Source organism: Gossypium hirsutum, chromosome A12 (genome assembly GCF_007990345.1).
Source record: "Gossypium hirsutum isolate 1008001.06 chromosome A12, Gossypium_hirsutum_v2.1, whole genome shotgun sequence".
NCBI classification, from domain to species: Eukaryota; Viridiplantae; Streptophyta; class Magnoliopsida; order Malvales; family Malvaceae; genus Gossypium; species Gossypium hirsutum.
In genome coordinates this window covers 103,230,909-103,253,131 of record NC_053435.1, presented here as the reverse complement: position 1 = coordinate 103,253,131, position 22,223 = coordinate 103,230,909, and the positions used below count along the sequence as shown (strand labels likewise).

Below are 22,223 nucleotides of genomic sequence, written 5' to 3'. Positions count from 1 at the left end.
TCGATCGAAGGTTCATCTGTGGTTCGATTGAGCTGATTTTTGGACAGCAGCTAGGCGATAAGGTGTTCTTGACTTTGTATGGTCGGATTTTTCATCCGAATCTTGTAGCGTCGGAAATACCCATTTTTCAGCAGCTACGTTTTTGGTGATGTTCTCTCATTTTTCTCTCTTTTGCTAAAAATTACATATTGTTAGCCTTGTCGGAGTTGAATGCTTGTTGTAGGCTTGATATTGTGATCTTGTAGTCGAACATTTGATGATAGTAGAGCTCTTTATCGGACTCTAAAGTCCCGTGGTTTTTACCCTTGATTTAAAGGGGTTTTCCACGTAAAAATATCGGTGTCTCTATTTATTTTTGTTGTGGTTGCATTAGTTGATTTGTGGTTGATTAAGGTTGCTAGAGAACATATCTTGTGCTATTGTGCTTGCCATAATTTTTGACAGGAGTTATAAGGAGAGAAAGAACACCGGTTGTGCTTTCGCTTTGTTTCGGTTGTTCGGTTTCTTCCCAACAAACTGGTATCAGAGCTTGGTTATTGTGTCAGATAATTATGGAAATTAATACGAGCAAGATGATTATGTTGAATGGCACAAATTATCAACTTTGGCGGAATAAAATGAAGGACTTGTTGTTTGTGAAGGCTTTGCATCTTCCGGTCTTTACTACTCAAAAACCCGATTCGAAAAATGATGAAGAATGGGCATTTGAGCATCAACAAGTGTGTGGCTTTATTCGGCAATTTGTTGAAGAAAATGTTTACAACCACATTGGTCAAGAGACACATGCTCGAACATTGTGGGAGAAGCTTGAAAGCTTGTATGCTTCGAGGTCGGGCAATAACAAGTTATTTTTGCTGAAGAAAATGATGGCGCTGAAATATAAAGAAGGAATGTCTATAGCTGACCATGTTAGTGAATTTCAGAGTGTGATGAATCAGTTGCTTGGTATGGGTGTCAAATTTGATGACGAGATTTTAGGACTTTGGTTGCTTGCTACTCTACCAGACTCTTGGGAGACCTTTCGAGTCTCACTCATTAATTCTACCCCACAGGGTATTATTACTTTGGATTTGGCTAAGAGTGGTGTGTTGAATGAAGAGGTTAGAAGAAGATCTCAGGGCTTTACATCACAGTCCGAGGTGTTGGTTATCGAGAACAGGGGGAGAAACAGAGACAAAGATGGAAAGGGTAGAGATAAAAGCCGAAGCAAGTCAAGATCGAGATACAAAAATCTTGAGTGTCATCATTGTGGTAAGAAAGGTCATATCAAGAAATATTGCTTCAAGTGGAAGAAAGAGAACAAAGGTGGTGGTGATAAACACGATCGGAATGACGATGAAAAATTCGAGCGTGTTGCTACTGTTACTCGTGAAGATCTGTTAGTTATTTGTGATGAGAATTTGGTCAACCTAGCATGCGACGAGACTAGTTGGGTGATTGATACTGGTGCATCACTTCATGTCACGTCGAGGAAGGAATTCTTCACATCGTATACTCCTGGTGATTTTGGGGTACTGAAGATGGGTAATGATGGTTTGGTTTCGGTTATTGGTATGGGAGATGTTAGCTTGGTAAGTAACAATGGAACAAAGTTAACTCTCAAGGATGTCAGACATGCACCGGATGTCCGTTTGAATTTGATTTCTACAGGAAAACTTGATGATGAGGGATTCTGTAACACCTTCAGTGAAGGGCAGTGGAAGCTGACTAAAGGCTCCTTGGTTGTGGCTCGAGGAAAGAAGAGCTCAAATTTGTACTTGATGCAAGCTTTGACTTCTCGAGAGACGGTGAATGTGACACTGAATGACAACTCAACTGAGTTGTGGCATAAACGACTCAGTCACATGAGTGAGAAGGGGCTTAGCTGTTTAGCGAAGAAGAATCAACTTTCGGGTTTAAAGAATGCTACACTGAAGAATTGTGCTCATTGTCTAGCAGGAAAGCAGAAAAGAGTTTCATTTAGAAGCCATCCTCCTCATAGGAAATCAGAGTTGCTAGAGTTGGTCCATTCAGATGTTTGTGGTCCGATAAAAGTAAGATCACATGGTGGTGCACTTTACTTTGTGACTTTCATTGATGATTGTTCAAGAAAGCTATGGGTTTACACTTTGAAGTCTAAAAATCAAGTCTTTGAGGTGTTTAAATAGTTTCAAGCATCAGTTGAAAGGGAAACTGGGAAGAAGTTGAAGTGCATTCGTACTGATAATGGTGGCGAGTACACAGGGTCGTTTTATGAGTATTGTCTGCGACAGGGAATCAGACATCAGAGAACACCACCAAAGACTCCACAGTTAAATGGGTTAGCTGAAAGAATGAACCGAACATTGATTGAGAGAGTCAGATGTTTGTTGTCAGATGCAAAGTTACCAAGATCGTTTTGGGCTGAAGCTTTGAATACAGTGACACATGTGATAAATCTGTCTCCTAGTGTTCCTTTGAAAGGTGATGTGCCAGATAGAGTTTGGTTTGGTAAAGACGTGTCATATGATCACCTACGTGTGTTCGGTTGTAAAGCATTTGTTCATGTTCCAAAGGATGAAAGATCCAAGTTGGATGCCAAGGCTCGACAATGCATTTTTATTGGTTATGGTCTAGATGGTGAGTTTGGTTATAGACTCTATGATCCAGTTCAGAAGAAACTCGTGAGAAGCAGAGATGTTGTCTTCATTGAGGATCAGACCATTGATGACATTGATAAGACGGAGAAAGTGGATTCACAAGGTAGTGGTGACTTGATCGATGTGAATCCGGTTCCCCTAGACTCTTCACCAGATCCTATCCAGGATGATGTGCATGGTGATGTTAGTGGTGACCATCAGACTATAGGTGACTTTGATACTCCCATGGATGATGTTGTGAATGATCAACAACAAGCACCTATAGCTCCACCAGCAGTTCCACTTCGAAGGTCTTCCAGAGATCGACGATCTTCTGTCAGGTATTCTCCTGATGAATATGTTCTTTTGACTGACGGGGGAGAACCTGAATGTTATGAAGAGGCTATGGAGAGTGAATGCAAAGATCAGTGGGTTGAAGCGATGAAAGACGAACTTCAATCCTTGCATGAGAACCATACTTTTGAATTGGTGAAACTGCCTAAGGGCAAAAGAGCTTTGAAGAATCGGTGGGTTTACAGGTTGAAGCAAGAAGAGAAGTCTTCATCTCCACTATACAAAGCTAGATTGGTCGTCAAGGGTTATACTCAGAAAAAGGGGATTGATTTTGAAGAAATATTTTCTCCGGTTGTGAAGATGTCCTCTATCAGAACTATACTGAGTTTGGCAGCTTGTTATGACCTAGAGGTTGAACAAATGGATGTGAAAACTGCTTTTCTTCATGGTGACTTGGAAGAAGAGCTTTACATGGAGCAGCCAGAGGGTTTTGTTGCACAAGGGAAAGAGGACTATGTGTGCAGATTGAAGAAGAGCTTGTATGGTTTGAAGCAAGCTCCAAGGCAATGGTACAAGAAGTTTGAGTCTGTTATGGGGGAGCAAGGCTACAAGAAGACTACTTCTGATCATTGCGTGTTTGTTAAGAGATTCTCTGGTGATGATTTTATTATTCTTTTGCTCTATGTTGATGATATGCTTATTGTTGGTCAGAATGCTTCTAGAATTGAGAAGTTGAAACAAGAGTTGAGTAAATCCTTTGCAATGAAGGATTTGGGGCCAGCAAAGCAAATTCTTGGCATAAGACTGACACGTGATAGAAAAGCCAAGAAATTATGGTTATCACAAGAGAGGTACATTGAGAAAGTACTTCAAAGGTTTAGTATGGACAAAGCTAAAGCGGTGAATACTCCATTTGCTATGCACTTTAGATTGAGTGTTAAGCATAGTCCTTCCACAGAAAAGGAGAAGGAAGAGATGCAGAAAATTCCTTACTCTTCAGCCGTGGGTAGTTTGATGTACGCAATGGTTTGCACGAGACCAGACTTGGCTTATGCCGTTGGTACAGTTAGTCGGTTTCTTTCTAATCCAGGCAGAGAGCATTGGAATGCAGTGAAGTGGATTATGAGATATCTTCGTGGCACTTCCAACATGAAACTTTGTTTCGGCAATGAGAAACCTGTTCTTGTTGGGTATACAGATTCAGACATGGCCGGAGACATTGACTCGAGGAGATCTACTTCAGGTTACTTAATCACTTATGCAGGGGGAGCTGTGGCATGGCAATCGAGACTGCAAAAGTGTGTTGCATTGTCCACCACCGAATCAGAGTTCATTGCAGCAACCGAAGCGTGTAAGGAGATGCTTTGGATGAAGAAGTTTGTGCATGAGCTTGGTTTTACTCAGGAGAAGTATGTCCTGTATTGTGATAGCCAGAGTGCTATTCATCTTGGTAAGAACTCAACTTTTCATGCTAGATCTAAGCATATTGATGTGAGGTACCATTGGATACAAGATGTTCTTGAAGCTAAGCTGTTAGAGCTTGAGAAGATACACACTAATGATAATGGTGCTGATATGTTGACGAAGGCCTTACCAAGAGGAAAGTTTGAAGCATGTTGTTTGACCTCCGGCATGGAGGCATTCCCCACATAGTTGGAGGGGGAGATTTGTTGGGTATGGGTCCCACTATGTGGGAAACCCATATTTTCTGCCACAATGTTTTGCCCTCTTTTTGGTTTTGTCAAAAGCCATTTTTGGGGGGCTTTTAACGTGGGAGTGGGCAGAAATTTTAGTAGAGCTAAAACAAAAAAAAAACTCAAATTAAAACAGAGAGAAAGAGAGAAGAAAATTTCAGTTTTTTCAAGTTTGGTGCAGCAGTGATCAACTCTTCGATCGAAGGTTCATCCGTGGTTCGATTGAGCTGATTTTTGGACAGCAGCTAGGCGATAAGGTGTTCTTGACTTTGTACGGTCGGATTTTTCATCCGAGTCTTGTAGCGTCAGAAATACCCATTTTTCAGCAGCTACGTTTTTGGTGATGTTCTCTCATTTTTCTCTCTTTTGCTAAAAATTACATATTATTAGCCTTGTCGGAGTTGAATGCTTGTTGTAGGCTTGATATTGTGATCTTGTAGTCGAACATTTGATGATAGTAGAGCTCTTTATCGGACTCTAAAGTCCCGTGGTTTTTACCCTTGATTTAAAGGGGTTTTCCACGTAAAAATATCGGTGTCTCTATTTATTTTTGTTGTGGTTGCATTAGTTGATTTGTGGTTGATTAAGGTTGCTAGAGAACATATCTTGTGCTATTGTGCTTGCCATAATTTTTGACAGGAGTTATAAGGAGAGAAAGAACACCGGTTGTGCTTTCGCTTTGTTTCGGTTGTTCGGTTTTTTCCCAACAGTTTAATGACCCATGTCAAGCCTATCTCCTTTTATAAATACCTCTTTAAGCACTAAGGCACATGGAAAGACATAGCGAAAAAAGGACCACATATATAACCTATACGTTACTAAGGCACCATCCCAACTCAAATAAATTGCCATTTCAAGTGATTCTCCACATCACTCACGATGTGAACCATCACCATAATCACCTCAAATATTTTATATAATTTACTTGTTATAACAATTATTTTTATTTCTAAAATATTCATTATAAATATTTATAATTTCGCTCACTTTCTGAGTGTCTATATATATAATATTTTCTTTAGTGCATGTTTTTCAGCCTCATCAACAGGGGCGAAGTCAGAAAATTTTTGTAAGGGGGGCCGGATGAAATTTTAATTTTTTATAGTTTATATTTTTATAATTTGTAAAATATTAAATTAAATTTTTATAATTTTAAGGAGAGTCAAAGTACAAATTTATATTTACTAATTTAAAATTTTTAAAAAATTTCAAAAGCATAAAATAAAAATTTTCATTGCCATAACAGCCCCTTGCTACTCCCTTGGTCATCAATGGATAACGTACGAGAATGGAAAAAGATACGGAAAAGCACTAAATACTTCTCGGTGATTTGCACCAACCATAGGAAATGATGGCGGATGAAAAGATAAGCTTCCCACCTCCTCAGTGTCTACCATCTTTTCTTCTTCTTTCGAAACTAATTGGTTCATAATAATTATAATAAAAGAAGATTGAATTCACATCATAAATTAATTAATATAAATTTTAATTACTTAAAACTTTAAAGTAAAATTACAAAAACAAAATTAAATTTTAATAAATAAAAAGTTACTTTAATATTTTTTAAAAAATAATTATTCTCTAGTGTTTTTCATGTATTTTATTTTATCAATAATCATGTACTCAACCATTAAATAAAAAATAATATATTTTAATACACTCAAACTTACAATCCCTTATATTATCGATTTCAATTAAATTAAAATTCGATTCACGAAAAATAAACTCGATTAAAATGTGATCCAATGTACATGTTGTAGGGTCAAATCATAATCTTCATAATCGATTCCTATACATTAAAACCTACGCTTTTTCCTTTTTCAAAACCTTCATAATTTCATGGATTATGTGCCAAGGACCTTTGTTATTTTTATCAATGATCCATCATGTCATCCATTTATGGTCCCCTCCCACCAATCAACCTAGTCTTTTTCCATGTTTCCATTCGAAAAGTAAAATATGTTACCACCAAAAACATTTCAAAAATGATCACTCGTTGTTTTCTGTTAATCTTTTTGGTACTGTGAAGGAACCTTCATAATTTTAAACGTTTTACAACATTGGTAATGAAAGTCACCAAGCTAGACCAACCAAAAGCCGGCATGATTTGACAAACTATAATATAATATTCGTCTACTATTGCCCGATCAGACGAACAAGAAAAGAATTTATTTAAGTTCTTCAAGTCGGTGTACCATTTTCTGAAATTAAGCTCTAATTAATTATTTTATATTACTGGTTCCATCTTTAATTATATACCTCTGATTAAAGAGGATATGTAATTATTCCCAAAAGTAATCATAGCATGGATTGTTAATTTTCCTCATTGAGATTGGTTTCGTACAGAGGGCTTGAAGTTATGTAAGAAAAATTCTGAAGTAAAAACAAGAGACCGGAATAGTTCAATTTCAAATAAATATCATAGACTCCTGCAATCATATTGGAATTTTAGGTCAATAATAAAGCCTCCATAGATCATAAATGAAATATTAAAATATCACAATCCTAATTAAATTGAGCTAATGTAGGTAGGTTGGTAGGTATAGGATTATTCCCATAATTCCAAGGATTGAGTGAGTTTAGAATATGTGCATCATCCCAACCTACAGTACATCCAAAAATAATAATTTTTTAACGCTACTTCAAAAAAAAAAAAAAAACACGGTGTTCTAATTTAGTACTTTACACTTAGTAACTATGATTTGTCAAGAAAGTCAACCCAACAACCAAAGTAACTAAAAATTAAAAATAAAAAATCATTCACCCAATTAAAAAAATCCAATTATCCCCCAATTTTTTTTTTGAAGAAAAGCCCAAACCTAACAACATCAACCATCAAAAGAGAGTCACATAACAAATACATAAAAGTTCATGCTGAAACTATAAATAGCAAAAATAAAATTTCAAATTTATAGATTTAGAAAGAGTTTCGAGATTCATTATTTATGATTTAAGGTTTTAAGTTTAGAGTTTAAAATCTAAAATTAAAAATTTTAAATTCAAAATTTTATAGTTTAAAGTCGAAGATAAAAAATTATTAAAATAATATGTAAATGATGTAAAAAAATTAAAATAACATTAAATAATTAATAAAAAATATAAAATAATGTTTTCATACCATCTTCCCTTTACCTTAAATAGTTGTTAAACAAGGCATATTACTTCGAAGGAACACGGTATTGTACCCCCTAAACGGTGAGTGAGTACACTATGATTTGTGATTTGTAAAAAAAGTCAAGTCAACTACCAAAGTAATAAATAAATAAATAAAAATAAAAATTTATTCACCCAATTAACAAGTTATAATCCAGGCCCTTTCCTTGAACCACGTTAGAGCTCAAGGGGCTAATCAGAAAAATGTCAAATCTTTCTATCCCATATTAACCCTTAAAACCTTCTCATATTTCCAGTAACTGCCATTGTCACACATTAGGGTACTTCATTTGAAACGTTGGTCTATAAATATTAGAATTCATCTCTTCTTTTCGATCCCACTCGGTCTTCGCTTTGCTGTTTCAACTTTTAAGCTCTCTCCCTCTTTTCTCTTTAAGTTTTATCTTTCTTTGCTGCTCTTTTTTTCATGCAGATCGGCGTCGGCCACACTCTTCCCGCTCAAAACTTGCACGTCTTCCAAGCCAGACGGGCAAGTTTCAAGTGCCGGCAAACATCTCCTCTAAACCCTTCAACCAAACCCAATCCATGTTCTCAAAAGCCCCTTTCTTCAGCATGTTTTTCCACTGAGTCGACTCGGCAACACCTTTCCAGCCTCGAAAAACTCCTCCAGAAGACAAACGAAGCTGAACCCGAACAAGTAATTTCCAAACCGCCCATCAATGGTTCGATCGGAAACAAAGGTAAGGTTTTACTGGAAGGGCTGAATCTTTCGAGGATTTGGCCCGAAACGAAAGCTGCCGAAGAGATGTCGCCGCGTCATTTAAATAGGCTTCAACGGCTTTTATCCAAGTCCAATATGGAGTATTCGCCGAGGAACAGCCTGGGTTCTCGTTGGAGAGAGTACCATGGCTGCAATGATTGGTCGGGGTTGCTTGACCCGCTCGCTGAGAATCTAAGGCGGGAAGTGGTTAGATATGGGGAATTCGTTCAAGCTGCTTACCATGGCTTTCATTCGAACCCTGCTATGTCCACCAACCAGGCTCCCTTGCCGAGGCACGTTGCGTTACCCGATAGGTCTTACAAGTTGACCAAGAGCCTTTATGCCACCTCGTCTATCGGCTTGCCGGATTGGGTCGACGACGTGGCTCCGGATCTCGGGTGGATGACCCAACGGTCTAGTTGGATCGGGTACGTAGCGGTTTGTGACGACCGGAGGGAGATTCAACGGATGGGAAGGAGGGATATTGTGATTGCCTTACGCGGGACCGCAACGTGCATGGAATGGGCTGAAAATTTAAGAGCCCAATTGGTTCGGATCCCTGAATCGGATAACCCGACCCAAAAGGTTGAATGTGGATTCTTGAGCTTGCACAAGACACCCGGTGCTCACGTCCCTAGCTTAGCTGAATCCGTGGTTGAAGAAGTGAAAAGGTTGATGGAGACTTACAAAGGTGAAACTCTTAGCATTACAATCACGGGGCATAGCCTTGGTGCCGCACTCTCCCTTTTAGTCGCCGATGAAATAAGTTCATGCGCACCTCACGTGCCTCCCATCGCGGTTTTTTCTTTCGGTGGTCCTCGAGTCGGTAATAAAAGCTTTGTCGATCGGCTTAATGAAAAGAAGGTTAAAGTGTTACGAATTGTTAACAACCAAGACTTAATCACTAGAGTTCCTGGTATATTCATTGGTGAAGGATCAAATCAACAACAAGAGGATCTACAAAAAAACCAAAGAAATGATGGTTTTGGAAAAGTGTTTGATATGATTGACAATAACAATCCTTGGGCATACTCTCATGTTGGAACAGAACTCAGGGTCGACACTAAAATGTCCCCTTATCTAAAACCAAATGCGGACATGGCATGTTGTCACGATTTAGAGGCATACCTACACTTGGTGGATGGATTCTTATCATCAAATTGTCCATTTAGATCAAACGCAAAGAGAAGCTTAGTGAAGTTGGTTAATGATCAAAGATCAAATATGAAACAACTGTATACTCATAAGTCCTTGAGTTTAAACCTTGAGAGAGATCGGCTTAGGGTCCCGATTCCTAGTTGTTTGCCTAGCCCATCTAGATAGTCTAAGTATATATTAGTAACAAAAAAAATGCACAAATATATAATGTGTTATGAGATTCAAGTTAAATGATAGTTTGTAATTCATTTCTAAAATTACAGACATCACCAATTATCACTGTAAATTATTAATAACTCTTTATATGAAATACAAATTATTTTTTCGTATGTTGTATTTCATTGGTTCTTATTATTATTTAGATACCAAAGTTTAAGAGTGCAAAAATATACTTAAATTAGAAATTTGCCATTTCTTAACTCCAACTAAGGCAAAATAAACTTAGAAATGGAGTTAATTAATTTGATTTAATTATTTTTCTTATTAATGAATAACTTAGATTAGATTTTGCTACTAGTTCATGTACTTTAAGAAAGTTATGGATTTAGTCCATATAGTTTAACTTGGTTATTTTAATCTCCGTTCTTTTCGAATTATTTCAACCCTCTCAAAATGATAATTGTTAAATTCATTAAGTTAATTTATGCTATTTTCAAAAATCTGATGCAACAAACACATTCTTATACGTGTAATGCTATGTCAGGTTGTTATTTTCACATACTACTCATTGAAAATCCAATTAATGGATTAACGAGTGACATTTCTATCAATACTAAAATTCAAAAATTTGAAAAGTATAAGGACTTAGAATGATCCAATTGGAGAATATGGACTAAATCTACAAATGTATGCATAGTAGCATACTACATGACTAGTAATTAGATTTTAACAAAACGTATTTAACGACTACTATTTGGGTCAGGACTAAAATTTCAAATTTTGGAAAAGTACAATAACTAAAATTGATCAAATTAAAGTATAAAAATTAAATTCAAAACTTTTGTAAGGTACAGGGACTAATTGTAGAAATTAACCAATAATTTAAATCAATTCGGTGTTGATGATTAATGGGAATGAAACATTAACCTAACATAAGAAATAGCGTGTTGTCTGATTCAGATGGTTGTTAGAATGTCAAATTAATTATAAAGTCAATGCTCCTCATTAGAAATTAATTAATAAATTTTTTGTTTTATTTATATTATAAAGTTTTAATTTATTGTCACAAAGCATGCAAGTCAAATATTTTGACAATGGCGGATAAAGTTAAATCGGTTCGTTACGCTTAATATTTGATTCAATTAGAGTTTTATTTTTCAAAAATCTAAAATAAGATAAATTAATTATGTTTTTTTTCAAATCAGGTTAGTATTTAAATTTTGATTCAGTAGAAAAAAAGGGAAAATATGTATGTTGTTATCATTTTTGTGTTATTTTTCGTGTAATAATATTTATATAAATTTTGAGGGTAAATTATTCATATATGCTGATTTTTAACTAAAATTATCAGATTAAGTTTTTTTTTAATTATCCTGAATAATACGTCCAACTGAATGCGCTTTATTGATTAAGAAAGTATGTCCAGTTGGAAGTGTTTTCTTGCAAAATCCGCTGAAAACACATTCAGCTGGACACGTTTTCACACACCCTTTTTAAAATTGGCCTATTTCGATAATTTTAATTTAAAATCAGCATATACGAGTATTTCACCCGAATTTTGATATGCAATTTTAAACTTGTGATTAGTCATAATTTAGAGAAAAACAAAAGAGTAAGACTTTTTCATTTATTTGAAGTTAAAAATAGGAAAGCCGTTGTTTTCAACGATTTAATTCAACTGCTAAAAAGATTGGCGAGTTAATGTAAACTATAAATTTTAATGCATTTAATCAAACTTAGTTTAACCACTAACGCTAATTAAACCATTACTACTAGGTCAATTCAAATTTTCTTAAATTCAACTTCCACCTTGCAAAAGGTTCCTTTTTTTTAAAAAAATTTGAAACTACCAAGCCGACCTTGAATTATATTTGTTAATAAAAATAAATTATATCTATAAAAATTAATATAAATTATTTTTATTTTTAACATTTAAGATCTATAATTAAATGAAATTGTAGTACAAATTGTAATTACGAATCTATAAAATTTATATTTGTTAACACAGTTTATACTTTAAAAAATATAATTACTATAAAAAAATAATTAGCATGATAAAAACTTTTCAAATAAGTAACAGAAATTAAAATTAAATCATCATATATATTATATTTAACCAAAAAATTAGTTGATAACATAATTATTAAAAATAATAATAAAAATAAATATTATATATAATTTTATTTAATTATTCTAATTATTCGTATTTGTTGTGGAGATATTCCCTTTTTAATATTTAAAATAAAATTTTCATCAAATATTGGATCCATTATCATTTGAATTTGTATTATCAAAATTTCTTCAATATATCTTTGAAATATAGATCATTTGAAATCCACTGTATATAGCATTTTAGTATGAAATATACTATGATAGTGTTGTTAATATATAAAATATATTTTTAGAACAACAAATATCCTTTTGACCGCATATCAAAACATTGAATATCTCAAATTAAAGAACTTCTAATATTTCTATATAATTTTATTTTATCAAATAATATCATATCTGATGAAATTTTGCTTTGTATACTTATAAATAACATCTACAGTACAAACAATACGTAATTCGAATCATAAAAACTAATATGTACTTATTTGGAGAAATAATTTCATTAAGTTATAACCCATCTTACAATATATAAATTAAATCATAAATAATTCAGAATTTATAATATATAAATTTTACAAAAAAAAAATTACCCAATAAATTGCATAATAACTTTTATAAAAAAATATTATAAAGATTCCAATAAATTTCATAATACTTTTTACAAATAATATAATATTTTATCATAACTTAAAGAAATTATGCTAAAAAATCATAACACCTCCTTTAAGAAAAGATATATTATTTTTATAATATGTATATATAAATAAATTATATACATACTTCGAAACTTACATAAATGAATAATTTTATAAAACACATCTAAATTATTCTTATAATATATTTTTTTCGCAGATATCGACAAAACAATTTATGATTTAAATTTATATAAAAATATATTTTTTTAAAAATTCCTCCAGCAATACCCATTAATTACAATAATTAACCAAACTTACCACTCTTACGTAATTACGATAACTCAAATGTCACCAAACAATTGTCCAAATCTAACTTTCTTAAACAGGTATTTTTATTTGCTGCATAGTTCATTAAAATTTAAAAAGTTTGTTTCTACCAAATTGTTAATGTGTATAGATAATCACATCATATTCAAACTGACACCCAAGCTATCAGAATATTAAAATATTTTTAATTAAATAATGTTACATATTTGGCTAATTACCGTGAATATATATATATATAATATATCAAAATTCGGACTGGTATTGCCATCAAAATTTAGCAAATACATATATTTCATGTCTGACTGAACTCAAACTATTACTTTTTTTGGAACTTCTATCTCTACTATGTACTCTAAAAGGTCCCTTAATTTTCATACTTTCTTCACAGTTCACACCATACCTGATTTATCACCTTTGATTACTTAGAAGGGGTTGCGATCCGGTAGCTGCGATAAATAAATAAATAAATAAATAAAAGGGCAAAGGATTAGATCGACACCATCATGTGCAATTAAATTCACTACCATATTACCTTCATCAGTTTGCTGTCCATGAGAAGATGGAACCGATTTGTGACTTCTCTCGGTGAATTCGGCTATGACCAAATGTGATAAAAGAAGTGATGCAATAAGCGCGCCGACCATTAGCATTATGAATACCACATCCCACCCCTTTGATGAAAGGAATCCGGTGATAAGAGGGCCTAGAGCTGCACCAACTGAGCCAGTGCCATCAATTATAGCTGTCACCGTTGCTAATGCCCGAGAATCCCCTCTGAGAGAACTGTGCGTACCGAGGTCTGCAGAAACTGCAGTCGTGATGAGCGCATATGGCCCATTTACAAACAAGCCAGCAACGACCATAAGTAAAATGTTTATGGTACGTGAAATACTTCCATATGTACGGTATAAGAGCATGGAAGGTATTGCTGCAAGCATGAAGGTGGCTGCTGTAGTAGCCCGGGCATTAAGTTTATCGGATATGTAACCAGCAAGGATCCCCCCAGCAATACCCCCTACATCGAACAAGGTAGACAGGTTTCCAGCCGACTTCACAGACATATACTCCCCACCAATTTCTGGAAAACAGTGGAATCAAACATTCGACAACCATAAACATTTTGCAAAATGCATAAGAAAGAACCACAAACCTACTTAAAAGTTCACACAAGTTATACTTGACAATGAATGCTAAGTAAACTAGCCTCCTAGAATGTATTTATCCCACGAAATCAATAAGATATACTTAAATACTCAACGTTAAGGAAAATCTACACAAGCTAATCATGGACATCCAAATACCTTATACAAACAAATGATTTCTAACATATGTTGTAAATTAAGCAATACGGCAAGTGCGGTGATGGGAAAATTACCTGTTTGGCTCAAATAAAATGGTAACCAGTATAAAAACGTATAGGCGACGAGCTTTGAGAAGAAGAGGCATAATGCAAACGGAATCACCCCTGGTATGAAACAAGCTTCAAAAAGTCCAATTCCTGTCCTGCTTCCTGACCCTTCTTTGATACCGGAACTTTTTTCTACTTTCACTACCGGTCCCTTCTGAGTCCGATCCTCCTCTGCCTGAGACAATGATTCCAGATTCGGAGACGAATCAGTTATACCACTGAAACCTATATCCTCAGGATAAGCAGGCAGGAACAAATAAACTAATACCCCTGCTGAAGCAATCAATGCTCCTGGGACAATAAAAGACCAACCCCAACCATAATCCAAAACAGCAGCAGCAAGAAGGGATCCACTGATATTCCCGACCGAAGTATGAGCATTCCAAATACCCATTATCAAACCCCTCTTCCTTTTTCCAAACCAATTCCCGACGACGGCCACGACCGAAGGCCAACCGGTTGCTTGAAATAACCCAGCAACCATTTGCATCGAAAGGAAAAACCAAAAGACATGAATGTTCCAAAAGTAACCCATCCCAAACAACCCCACAAAAATGCCACTTCCAATCATCCCTGTTGTCAGGAACAACCTAAGATCCAACGTATCCCCTAAATGCCCAGCAACATACATTCCAGAAGAGTAACAAGCTAGAAAAGCAACATCGATTTCGCCCAATTTCGATGTACCATCGGATTGGTTAAAAGGATACCAACCCTGGCTTTCAACCCTGTTTCTATCAAAACTGACAAATTCTTCTTCCTTGATAAAGACATTCCCAACAGGCCAAGGGCTAACCTTTGAGTTTTTCAGTGATTCAGGATAGAAAACGCTTTTAACTATGCTGCTAGGTTTCCTAGAGGCGTGATAGCTCGCATATGCTATGAAGGTAAGCAATAATATTATGTATCTATATGATTTTAGGGCCCAATCTTTACCCCTAACACTTTTTATCAGAAAAATCCCAGGTGGGATTCGCCTTCTCGTATTTGAATCCCTTGACATCTTTCACACAAACTTTAACCACTGAAAAAAAAAACAGATTTTTTTCTTACAAACCGTTCATAATCATTAAAAAAAGCCCAATGTTCAAACACAAAGATCGACGTTAGAAAAAAAAAACAATAACTTTACCTCACAAAAACAAACCTTATGATAATGTCATCCGATGGCTAACTTTTGATTCATACAAAGATACGTTTTTTAAGTTGTATTGCAGAGAAAGAGATGAACCTTTGGTTTGTTTTGTTTGGAGGGGGGAAAGACAGTAAGAGGGGTGAGAGGGAGTGCGAGGTTGTCGGAAGAGATACAGAAGAGACAAGGGGTTGTTTGTTGTATCAAATACAGAAGACACGTGCTACTTTTATGGCGCTTCAACTGGTAAAACTCATGCATATAAGCCACCACGTATGCCATCCAGAATTGAGATTGTGGTTGGGTGACCGGCAGTTCAAAGCAATCCCAGTTTTAGTGATTGACACGTTGCTTAACTTAAAAGAACAATTTTTCTCCATCTATGGGTTTTTTTTTTAAAATTTATTTATAATATTTTCAGTTATTATCGACAAAAACTTTTAATGTCATAATATTTATTAAGAAGGTAGAAATCCATACATGACAGCATCATAACAAATTATGGTATTCGATTAATTTATGTTTTATGTGTTTAAATATTGTTTATTTATAATTTAATTTAATATTTATTTAATATCATACATAAAATATTATTATCAATTAATTTTAAATTATACAATTTATTATTTATTATATATTAATTTTAAACATAAATATAATTTTTATTAAAAAGAGAAATTGTTTATGGATTTGATTAGAAATTATTGTAAGATAAAAAGTTTGAAGACATAATTTTTTTACTTGCAAATTTAGAAATCATTTGTTTAAATATATGAAATAATGTCTTAACTTGTTTAATCTAAATCGTTTAAAATATTTTTTGATATAATAATAGGGGGCGGGGAATGTAATAACACAATTTGAATTGTTAAAATTGTAAAATAATATTTGATATAATACTTAATAATTGAAGATTTGTCATATTAGATAATTAATAATAAATTAAGAACAAAATTAAATGCGGAAGCATGCCTAAATCTATTAACATATTGAGATCTTTCAAATTAATACTGTAATTTTTTTTCTGGAAATGAGATGTCAAAAAAGTTAAGATTGTGTAATTTGGAGACTATAACCTTAATATATATAACTTTTGTACATTAATTTTAATTTCTAATCAACCCATCATCAATTAGAAATTAGTTACAGAAGTATTTCCAGGTATTTAATTACTTTTAATTTAAGTTAACATTTTATGATAATAACTAATAACATGTAATTAATCTTATTATATATGTAATCTTTGAATTATTTAACATGAACTTGTTGTAAATAATGTCTAACAAAAACAGACAAACAGTCCAATATATTAAACTTTATTTCCTACATCTACATTTTCATCAATAAAAGAAAACCGTAAATTATGTACAAACGAAACTTTCAATACGAGAAATATATTTACGTAGGAATCATTCAACGATAAATAAGCTCGACCCAAAATAAAGAAAATGGTTATCATTTATCTTTCTCCAGCAGGGAATATAACATCTGAATTTTGATACCGACAATAATTCTCTTAATTATACTAATGAGTTAAATAGTACAAAAGATGAAATTTAAATTGCAGTTGTAAGTATCTTCTATGAAATAATAATAATACAAAAAATATAAGAATAATAGATATGTTAGAATTGTGTGACCCAAATTCTAAGAGATTGCTTGCAAGTCAAGTTAAACAAAAATATATTTTCTTTCTAGAAGATTTAGTATTTATTAGTATAATATATTTAGCATTTATTAGTATAGTTTATTTGACTTACTAATTTAGCCTATAAATAGGCTCCTTTACAATCTTAGAATTAAGAGACACCCATTAGATTAGAACTCATAACACATTCAGAGAATTTTATGTTTACGTTTGAGGGTTCTTTGTTTTTCGGGTTTTCGGGGTTTAGTTTTTATCTCCATCTTTTGTACTCTTCATTCTTTTGCCATTATAGTAAATTTATCTTTGCCCGTGGTTTTTTATCCTCTTTTGAGGGGTTTTTCCACGTTAAATTTGTGTGTTCATCTTCTCAATTTCTTCTACTATTTTTACTTGTTCGTTGCTTAATCAGGACGATCCTAACAAGTGGTATCAGAGCTAGTTTAACTTTCATAGATCAGCCCGGTCAGAGATGGCAGCAACAAGGTTTGAAATTGAGAAGTTCGATGGTGAGACAAATTTCAATCTGTGGCAAGTTCGGATGATGGCAATTCTAGTTCAAAATGGCTTGAAAAAGGTTATTACAGGGAAAAAGCCTGAGAATCTAAATCAAACAGAATGGGAAGAGCTTGATGAAAAGGCCTTGTCTGCAATCCAGTTGTGCCTCGCGAATACAGTATTGCAGGAGGTATTGATGGAGAAGACCTCATTCGCCTTGTGGAAAAGGTTAGAAACTCTTTATGCGACTAAGTCTCTGGCTAACCGTTTAGTGTTGAAACAACGTCTATTTACGTTTCGCATGAAAGAAGGTGAGCTTCTTAAAGATCACATCAGTCAATTCATTACTCTTTTAAATGATTTAAAGAATGTTGAGGTTCATATTGACGATGAAGATCAAGCTATGCTATTATTGTGCTCTTTACCCTCTTCATACAAGTCTTTCAGGGAGACCCTAATTTATGGCAGAGACAAAATCTCGTTCAAAGATGTGAAGGGTCATTTGTTGAGTAGAGACAAACTCGACAATGAGTTTGATTTGAATAGCAAAGCAGATAGACAAGCTTCCGTTTTGGTAGCATCAAAGAAACGAGACAAAAGGTGTCGCTATTGCAAAAAGTTAGGTCACGTCAAAGCAGATTGTTATAAACTGCGAAATAAAAGAGCTGCTGAGAGTAACGAGGAAGATGTAGCTGGTGCTAATTTGGTCGATGAAGGCGGTGATGATTTCTTGTTAGTGTCAACGAACGATAACTCCAAGCTTACGTCTGAGTGGATCCTAGATTCAGGATGTTCTTTCCACATGTGTCCCAATAAAGAATGGTTCTCCACATACAGTTCAGTTGAAGGTGGAGTTGTGCACATGGGAAACGATTCATCTAGTAAAATAATCGGTATTGGTACTGTTAAAATTAGGATACACGATGGGACGATTAGGACACTCTCAGATGTCAGGTATGTACCTGATTTACGAAAGAATCTCATCTCCTTGAGTATTTTAGACTTGAAAGGATGCAGAATCAACATCGAGTCGAGCAACATTAAAGTATCTCGTGGAGCTCTCGTTTTGATAAAAGGTAAAAGAACCGGCAGTCTTTATATTCTGGAAGGTTCTACAGTGACCGGTGAAATCGGACGTCCCTCGTCCGTTACGGAGTCAAAGTCAACTCATTTGAAGCGGAGGCAACTTGGTCATAGGAGGGAAAAAGGTATGACCGTTTCGTTGAAGAGAGGTTCTCTTTTGGATGCAGGTTTTGAAAAGTTAGGGCACTGTATTCGTGAAAATCAGACCCGGGTTAGTTTTGATTTGGCAGTGCACAAGTCGAAGGCTAGAAGTCTTCCAGCTTCTAAGCATAGATTCGACTCAGTTAATTCCCTGCATAGTTCAAGATAGGCCCGTGGCGGGTTTTGGCAAAGATGGCATTGAAAGAATTTGTGTCAAGGTGGAGATTGTTAGAATTGTGTGACCCAAATTCTAAGAGATTGCTTGCAAGTCAAGTTAAACAAAAATATATTTTCTTTCTAGAAGATTTAGTATTTATTAGTATAATATATTTAGCATTTATTAGTATAGTTTATTTGACTTACTAATTTAGCCTATAAATAGGCTCCTTTACAATCTTAGAATAAAGAGACACCCATTAGATTAGAACTCATAACACATTCAGAGAATTTTGTGTTTACGTTTGAGGGTTCTTTGTTTTTCGGGTTTTCGGGGTTTAGTTTTTATCTCCATCTTTTGTACTCTTCATTCTTTTGCCATTATAGTAAATTTATCTTTGCCCGTGGTTTTTTATCCTCTTTTGAGGGGTTTTTCCACGTTAAATTTGTGTGTTCATCTTCTCAATTTCTTCTACTATTTTTACTTGTTCGTTGCTTAATCGGGACGATCCTAACAAGATAAGAATAAGAGAATTTTTATTACATTTCTCTTCTTTTTTTTCATTATCATTACAAGTAGTATATTCTTTTATATATATATAGGGAGAGATTATAATAAACATTTACTCGATGGCATTCATAATAATCTCTATATTATTTATAGATTATTGGATTGAGTTGATGATACAATTTAATTATATTAAAAATGATAAATAAATGGTGAAAATTTTTAAGTTAATTGAGAGTTTTTCTCAATGATATTTCACTTGTAGAATTAAAAATTTTCAAGTAAATAATTATTCATTAATTTTCTTTTAAATAATAAATTTGTTATGAACTAAAAAGAATTTAACAAGAAATATATATATATATATATAAAAAAACAAAAGCAGAATTGAAAAGAATAAAGAATAATATAGAACGAAACTCTTGTTGTTGTGGTGGTATTTTGTCATTCACATTAATTATATTAAAAAGTATAAGTGTAGAGTTAAAAGATAGTAATGAAATTTTATAAAAATAATTTATATTATTTATAATACTCTCTTTGTATGTCCATAACTAAATTATATGTTTCGTTAAAATTTTTATTAAGAAAAATTTGGTGGGATAAAAAATAAAGAGAAGAGCACAAAATATTAACATCGTCACTTCACTCAAAACCTTTATGAGTAAAAATCAATTAGATGAAACATCGACTAAGGGAAAGAGAATGCAACAAATATTTACACTCTTTTCATGACAACATTATTAATCATTGTCAAATTATTACTTGAATAGATTTGTCGAACATCTATATTAACATTCTTCTGAATTATACATGAAGAAAAAATCTGGAAAAATTCTTTCATTTGATTTTTGCAATATATTATTCTTTAATAGTTATGCATGTACTATTAGTCATTCACTATTGTTGGACTACTTACCTAAAGAAAATACTCATATATATAGTATTAGGATATGGTATTTTTAAACCTATCAAGGTAGTTTATGAAGAGTGTTAAGGAACAATACCTACTAATGTCTGTTACTACTCAACTCATAAACTTACAATATATGGTGTTGCCAAATTTCAATGACAAAATCATTTAGTTTTGATCGTTGTTGATAATTTGAATGCGTGCAAGTCCATTTATGATATCTTTTATATCAACATATCGTGAAAATTGATTTGGATTGAATCAAGGATACGAAAAAATATATTTTAAAGATTCAAGATTTATCTTGGACTTAATTGAAGATATTCTTAGCTTATTATCATGTTATTTCATTAAGAAAATTGAATGTAATTATGTAACCCCCAATTTATGATATCCTTAGAGTTAATTATCATGTTGTTTTATTAGGATGATTGATTGTAGTTGTGTTAGTGTAACACACTCAAATTTATGGTAGGACATATGGTATTGTTCTAGGGTAAAAATAATGAAATTTCGTGAAATAGGAAAATAAGTTCTATAAAGAGAATTTATGAAAAGAAATTTAATATTTGAGATGGAAATTAATGAATAGTGTAAGGGATGTAAGAAGTGGCAAAAAAAAAAGATTAATTTATAAATTTTAAAAAGTTTGAGGATTGAAATGTAAACTTAACCAAAATAGATATGTGAATTATTAATTTTTATTTGGCAACTGCAATTTAAATCTTTGGTCCCAATGGCACTTGAGACGCACTTGATTAATTTAAGATTAAGTTTAGAGCACCTTTTAATTAAAATGCTTAAGCAAACATATTTTCAAATTCAATTTTAAGAACAAATTATCGAAACATCTGAAACAAATCACTTCTAAGATCAAGTTTAAATCACCTTCGAATTGAAACTCAACAAAGAAAAAAATAAAGAAGTATTTTTAATTAAAGTCCAAATATTATAAATAAAAATTAAAACCAGCTTTCTAAGTTAATTTACTACTTGAAATTTGTGTGCAGATAAAATTTAATGAAGTTAGGGATAACTTATATGTAATTGACGTGGCTAAATTATATTGGTTCATGTGACGCAGCAGCAGCTGAAGATTTCTTACTTGGTGGCAAAGCGACGTTCGCTAAGAACAACTTTCAACCGCCTTTTCCTTTTCCATTTCCTTAATTACCCTTCACGTTTTAGAAAATGAAAGGCATGGTTCCATCTCCTACTATAATTATTAAAATAAAAAAGTATGATTTCTCTTATTTTTCTTTTCTTTTACCATACGAGAATCTACACTATTAATTAAACACTCAATTAAATTATTATCACGAATTAATTAGACATCAATTTAAATAAAAAATTATTAAAATATTTATATTTGAATTAAGTTATATTATTTAAAAAAATATTAATATTTTTATTTAATAATAATAAATATACATAAAATAAATCTTAAATTTATCATATAATCAAAGGTTTATTTTTATTTTTATAATGCATATCTTATTATCTCCATAAATTATATATATTAATAACGCTATTGATAAAATTAATGTCACAAGTTAACTCGACATCAACGATAATAACATTATAATAAACAATTGTAATCATTTAGTTTCTTAATCTAATATATTTAATTTAATATATTTTTAAAATTAGTATTGTAAATATTTTATTTATTATTATTAATTAGTTTTAGAAATTTCGTGTACATTATTTTTATATACATTTCTTATATTCTAAATATATAATTTCATGCACGCGTAATAAAAATTTTAATCTTTATAATATTAATTAATTTAAATTTAAATAAAAAGAACCAAATTTAGGTTATCCAAATTTTACTAGCGGGGAGAAAAGTCAGTATATTATGTAGAGAAATCAAGGGCTTTTTGGTA

General features: G+C 32.9%; 2 protein-coding genes across 3 annotated transcripts; one reads left to right on the top strand and one right to left on the bottom strand.

Annotated features, from left to right (window-relative positions):
* Positions 1-7,937: 7,937 nt before the first annotated feature.
* On the top strand, positions 7,938-9,946 carry LOC107939894 (phospholipase A1-Ibeta2, chloroplastic). Its single transcript, XM_016873279.2, has one exon. The coding sequence runs from the start codon at positions 8,166-8,168 to the stop codon at positions 9,780-9,782; it is 1,617 nt and encodes a 538-aa protein (XP_016728768.1). The 5' UTR covers positions 7,938-8,165; the 3' UTR covers positions 9,783-9,946.
* A 3,067-nt stretch (positions 9,947-13,013) lies between these two features.
* LOC107939897 (putative glycerol-3-phosphate transporter 4) lies at positions 13,014-15,595 on the bottom strand. Of its 2 annotated transcripts, none has more exons than XM_041083444.1 (4): positions 15,391-15,595; positions 14,226-15,282; positions 13,383-13,928; positions 13,014-13,296 (listed from the first exon to the last, which is right to left on the bottom strand). In XM_041083444.1, the coding sequence occupies exons 2-4, from the start codon at positions 15,259-15,261 to the stop codon at positions 13,259-13,261; spliced, it is 1,620 nt and encodes a 539-aa protein (XP_040939378.1). In that variant the 5' UTR covers positions 15,262-15,282; positions 15,391-15,595; the 3' UTR covers positions 13,014-13,258. The 2 variants fall into 2 exon arrangements, with proteins under 2 accessions (XP_040939378.1, XP_040939379.1); XM_041083445.1 differs by having other exon boundaries at positions 15,406-15,589.
* Positions 15,596-22,223: the final 6,628 nt, after the last annotated feature.

What these genes read in the sequence shown, in the direction of transcription:
- LOC107939894 (XM_016873279.2), top strand. Translation starts at nt 8,166, where the DNA reads ATGCAGATCGGCGTCGGCCACACTCTTCCCGCTCAAAACTTGCACGTC.
- LOC107939897 (XM_041083444.1), bottom strand. Translation starts at nt 15,261, where the DNA reads ATGTCAAGGGATTCAAATACGAGAAGGCGAATCCCACCTGGGATTTTT. An exon ending in ATTTTATTTGAGCCAAACAG is followed by an intron (nt 13,929 to 14,225) that starts GTAATTTTCCCA and finishes ACTGTTTTCCAG; the next exon opens with AAATTGGTGGGGAGTATATG. An exon ending in TGGACAGCAAACTGATGAAG is followed by an intron (nt 13,297 to 13,382) that starts GTAATATGGTAG and finishes TATTTATCGCAG; the next exon opens with CTACCGGATCGCAACCCCTT.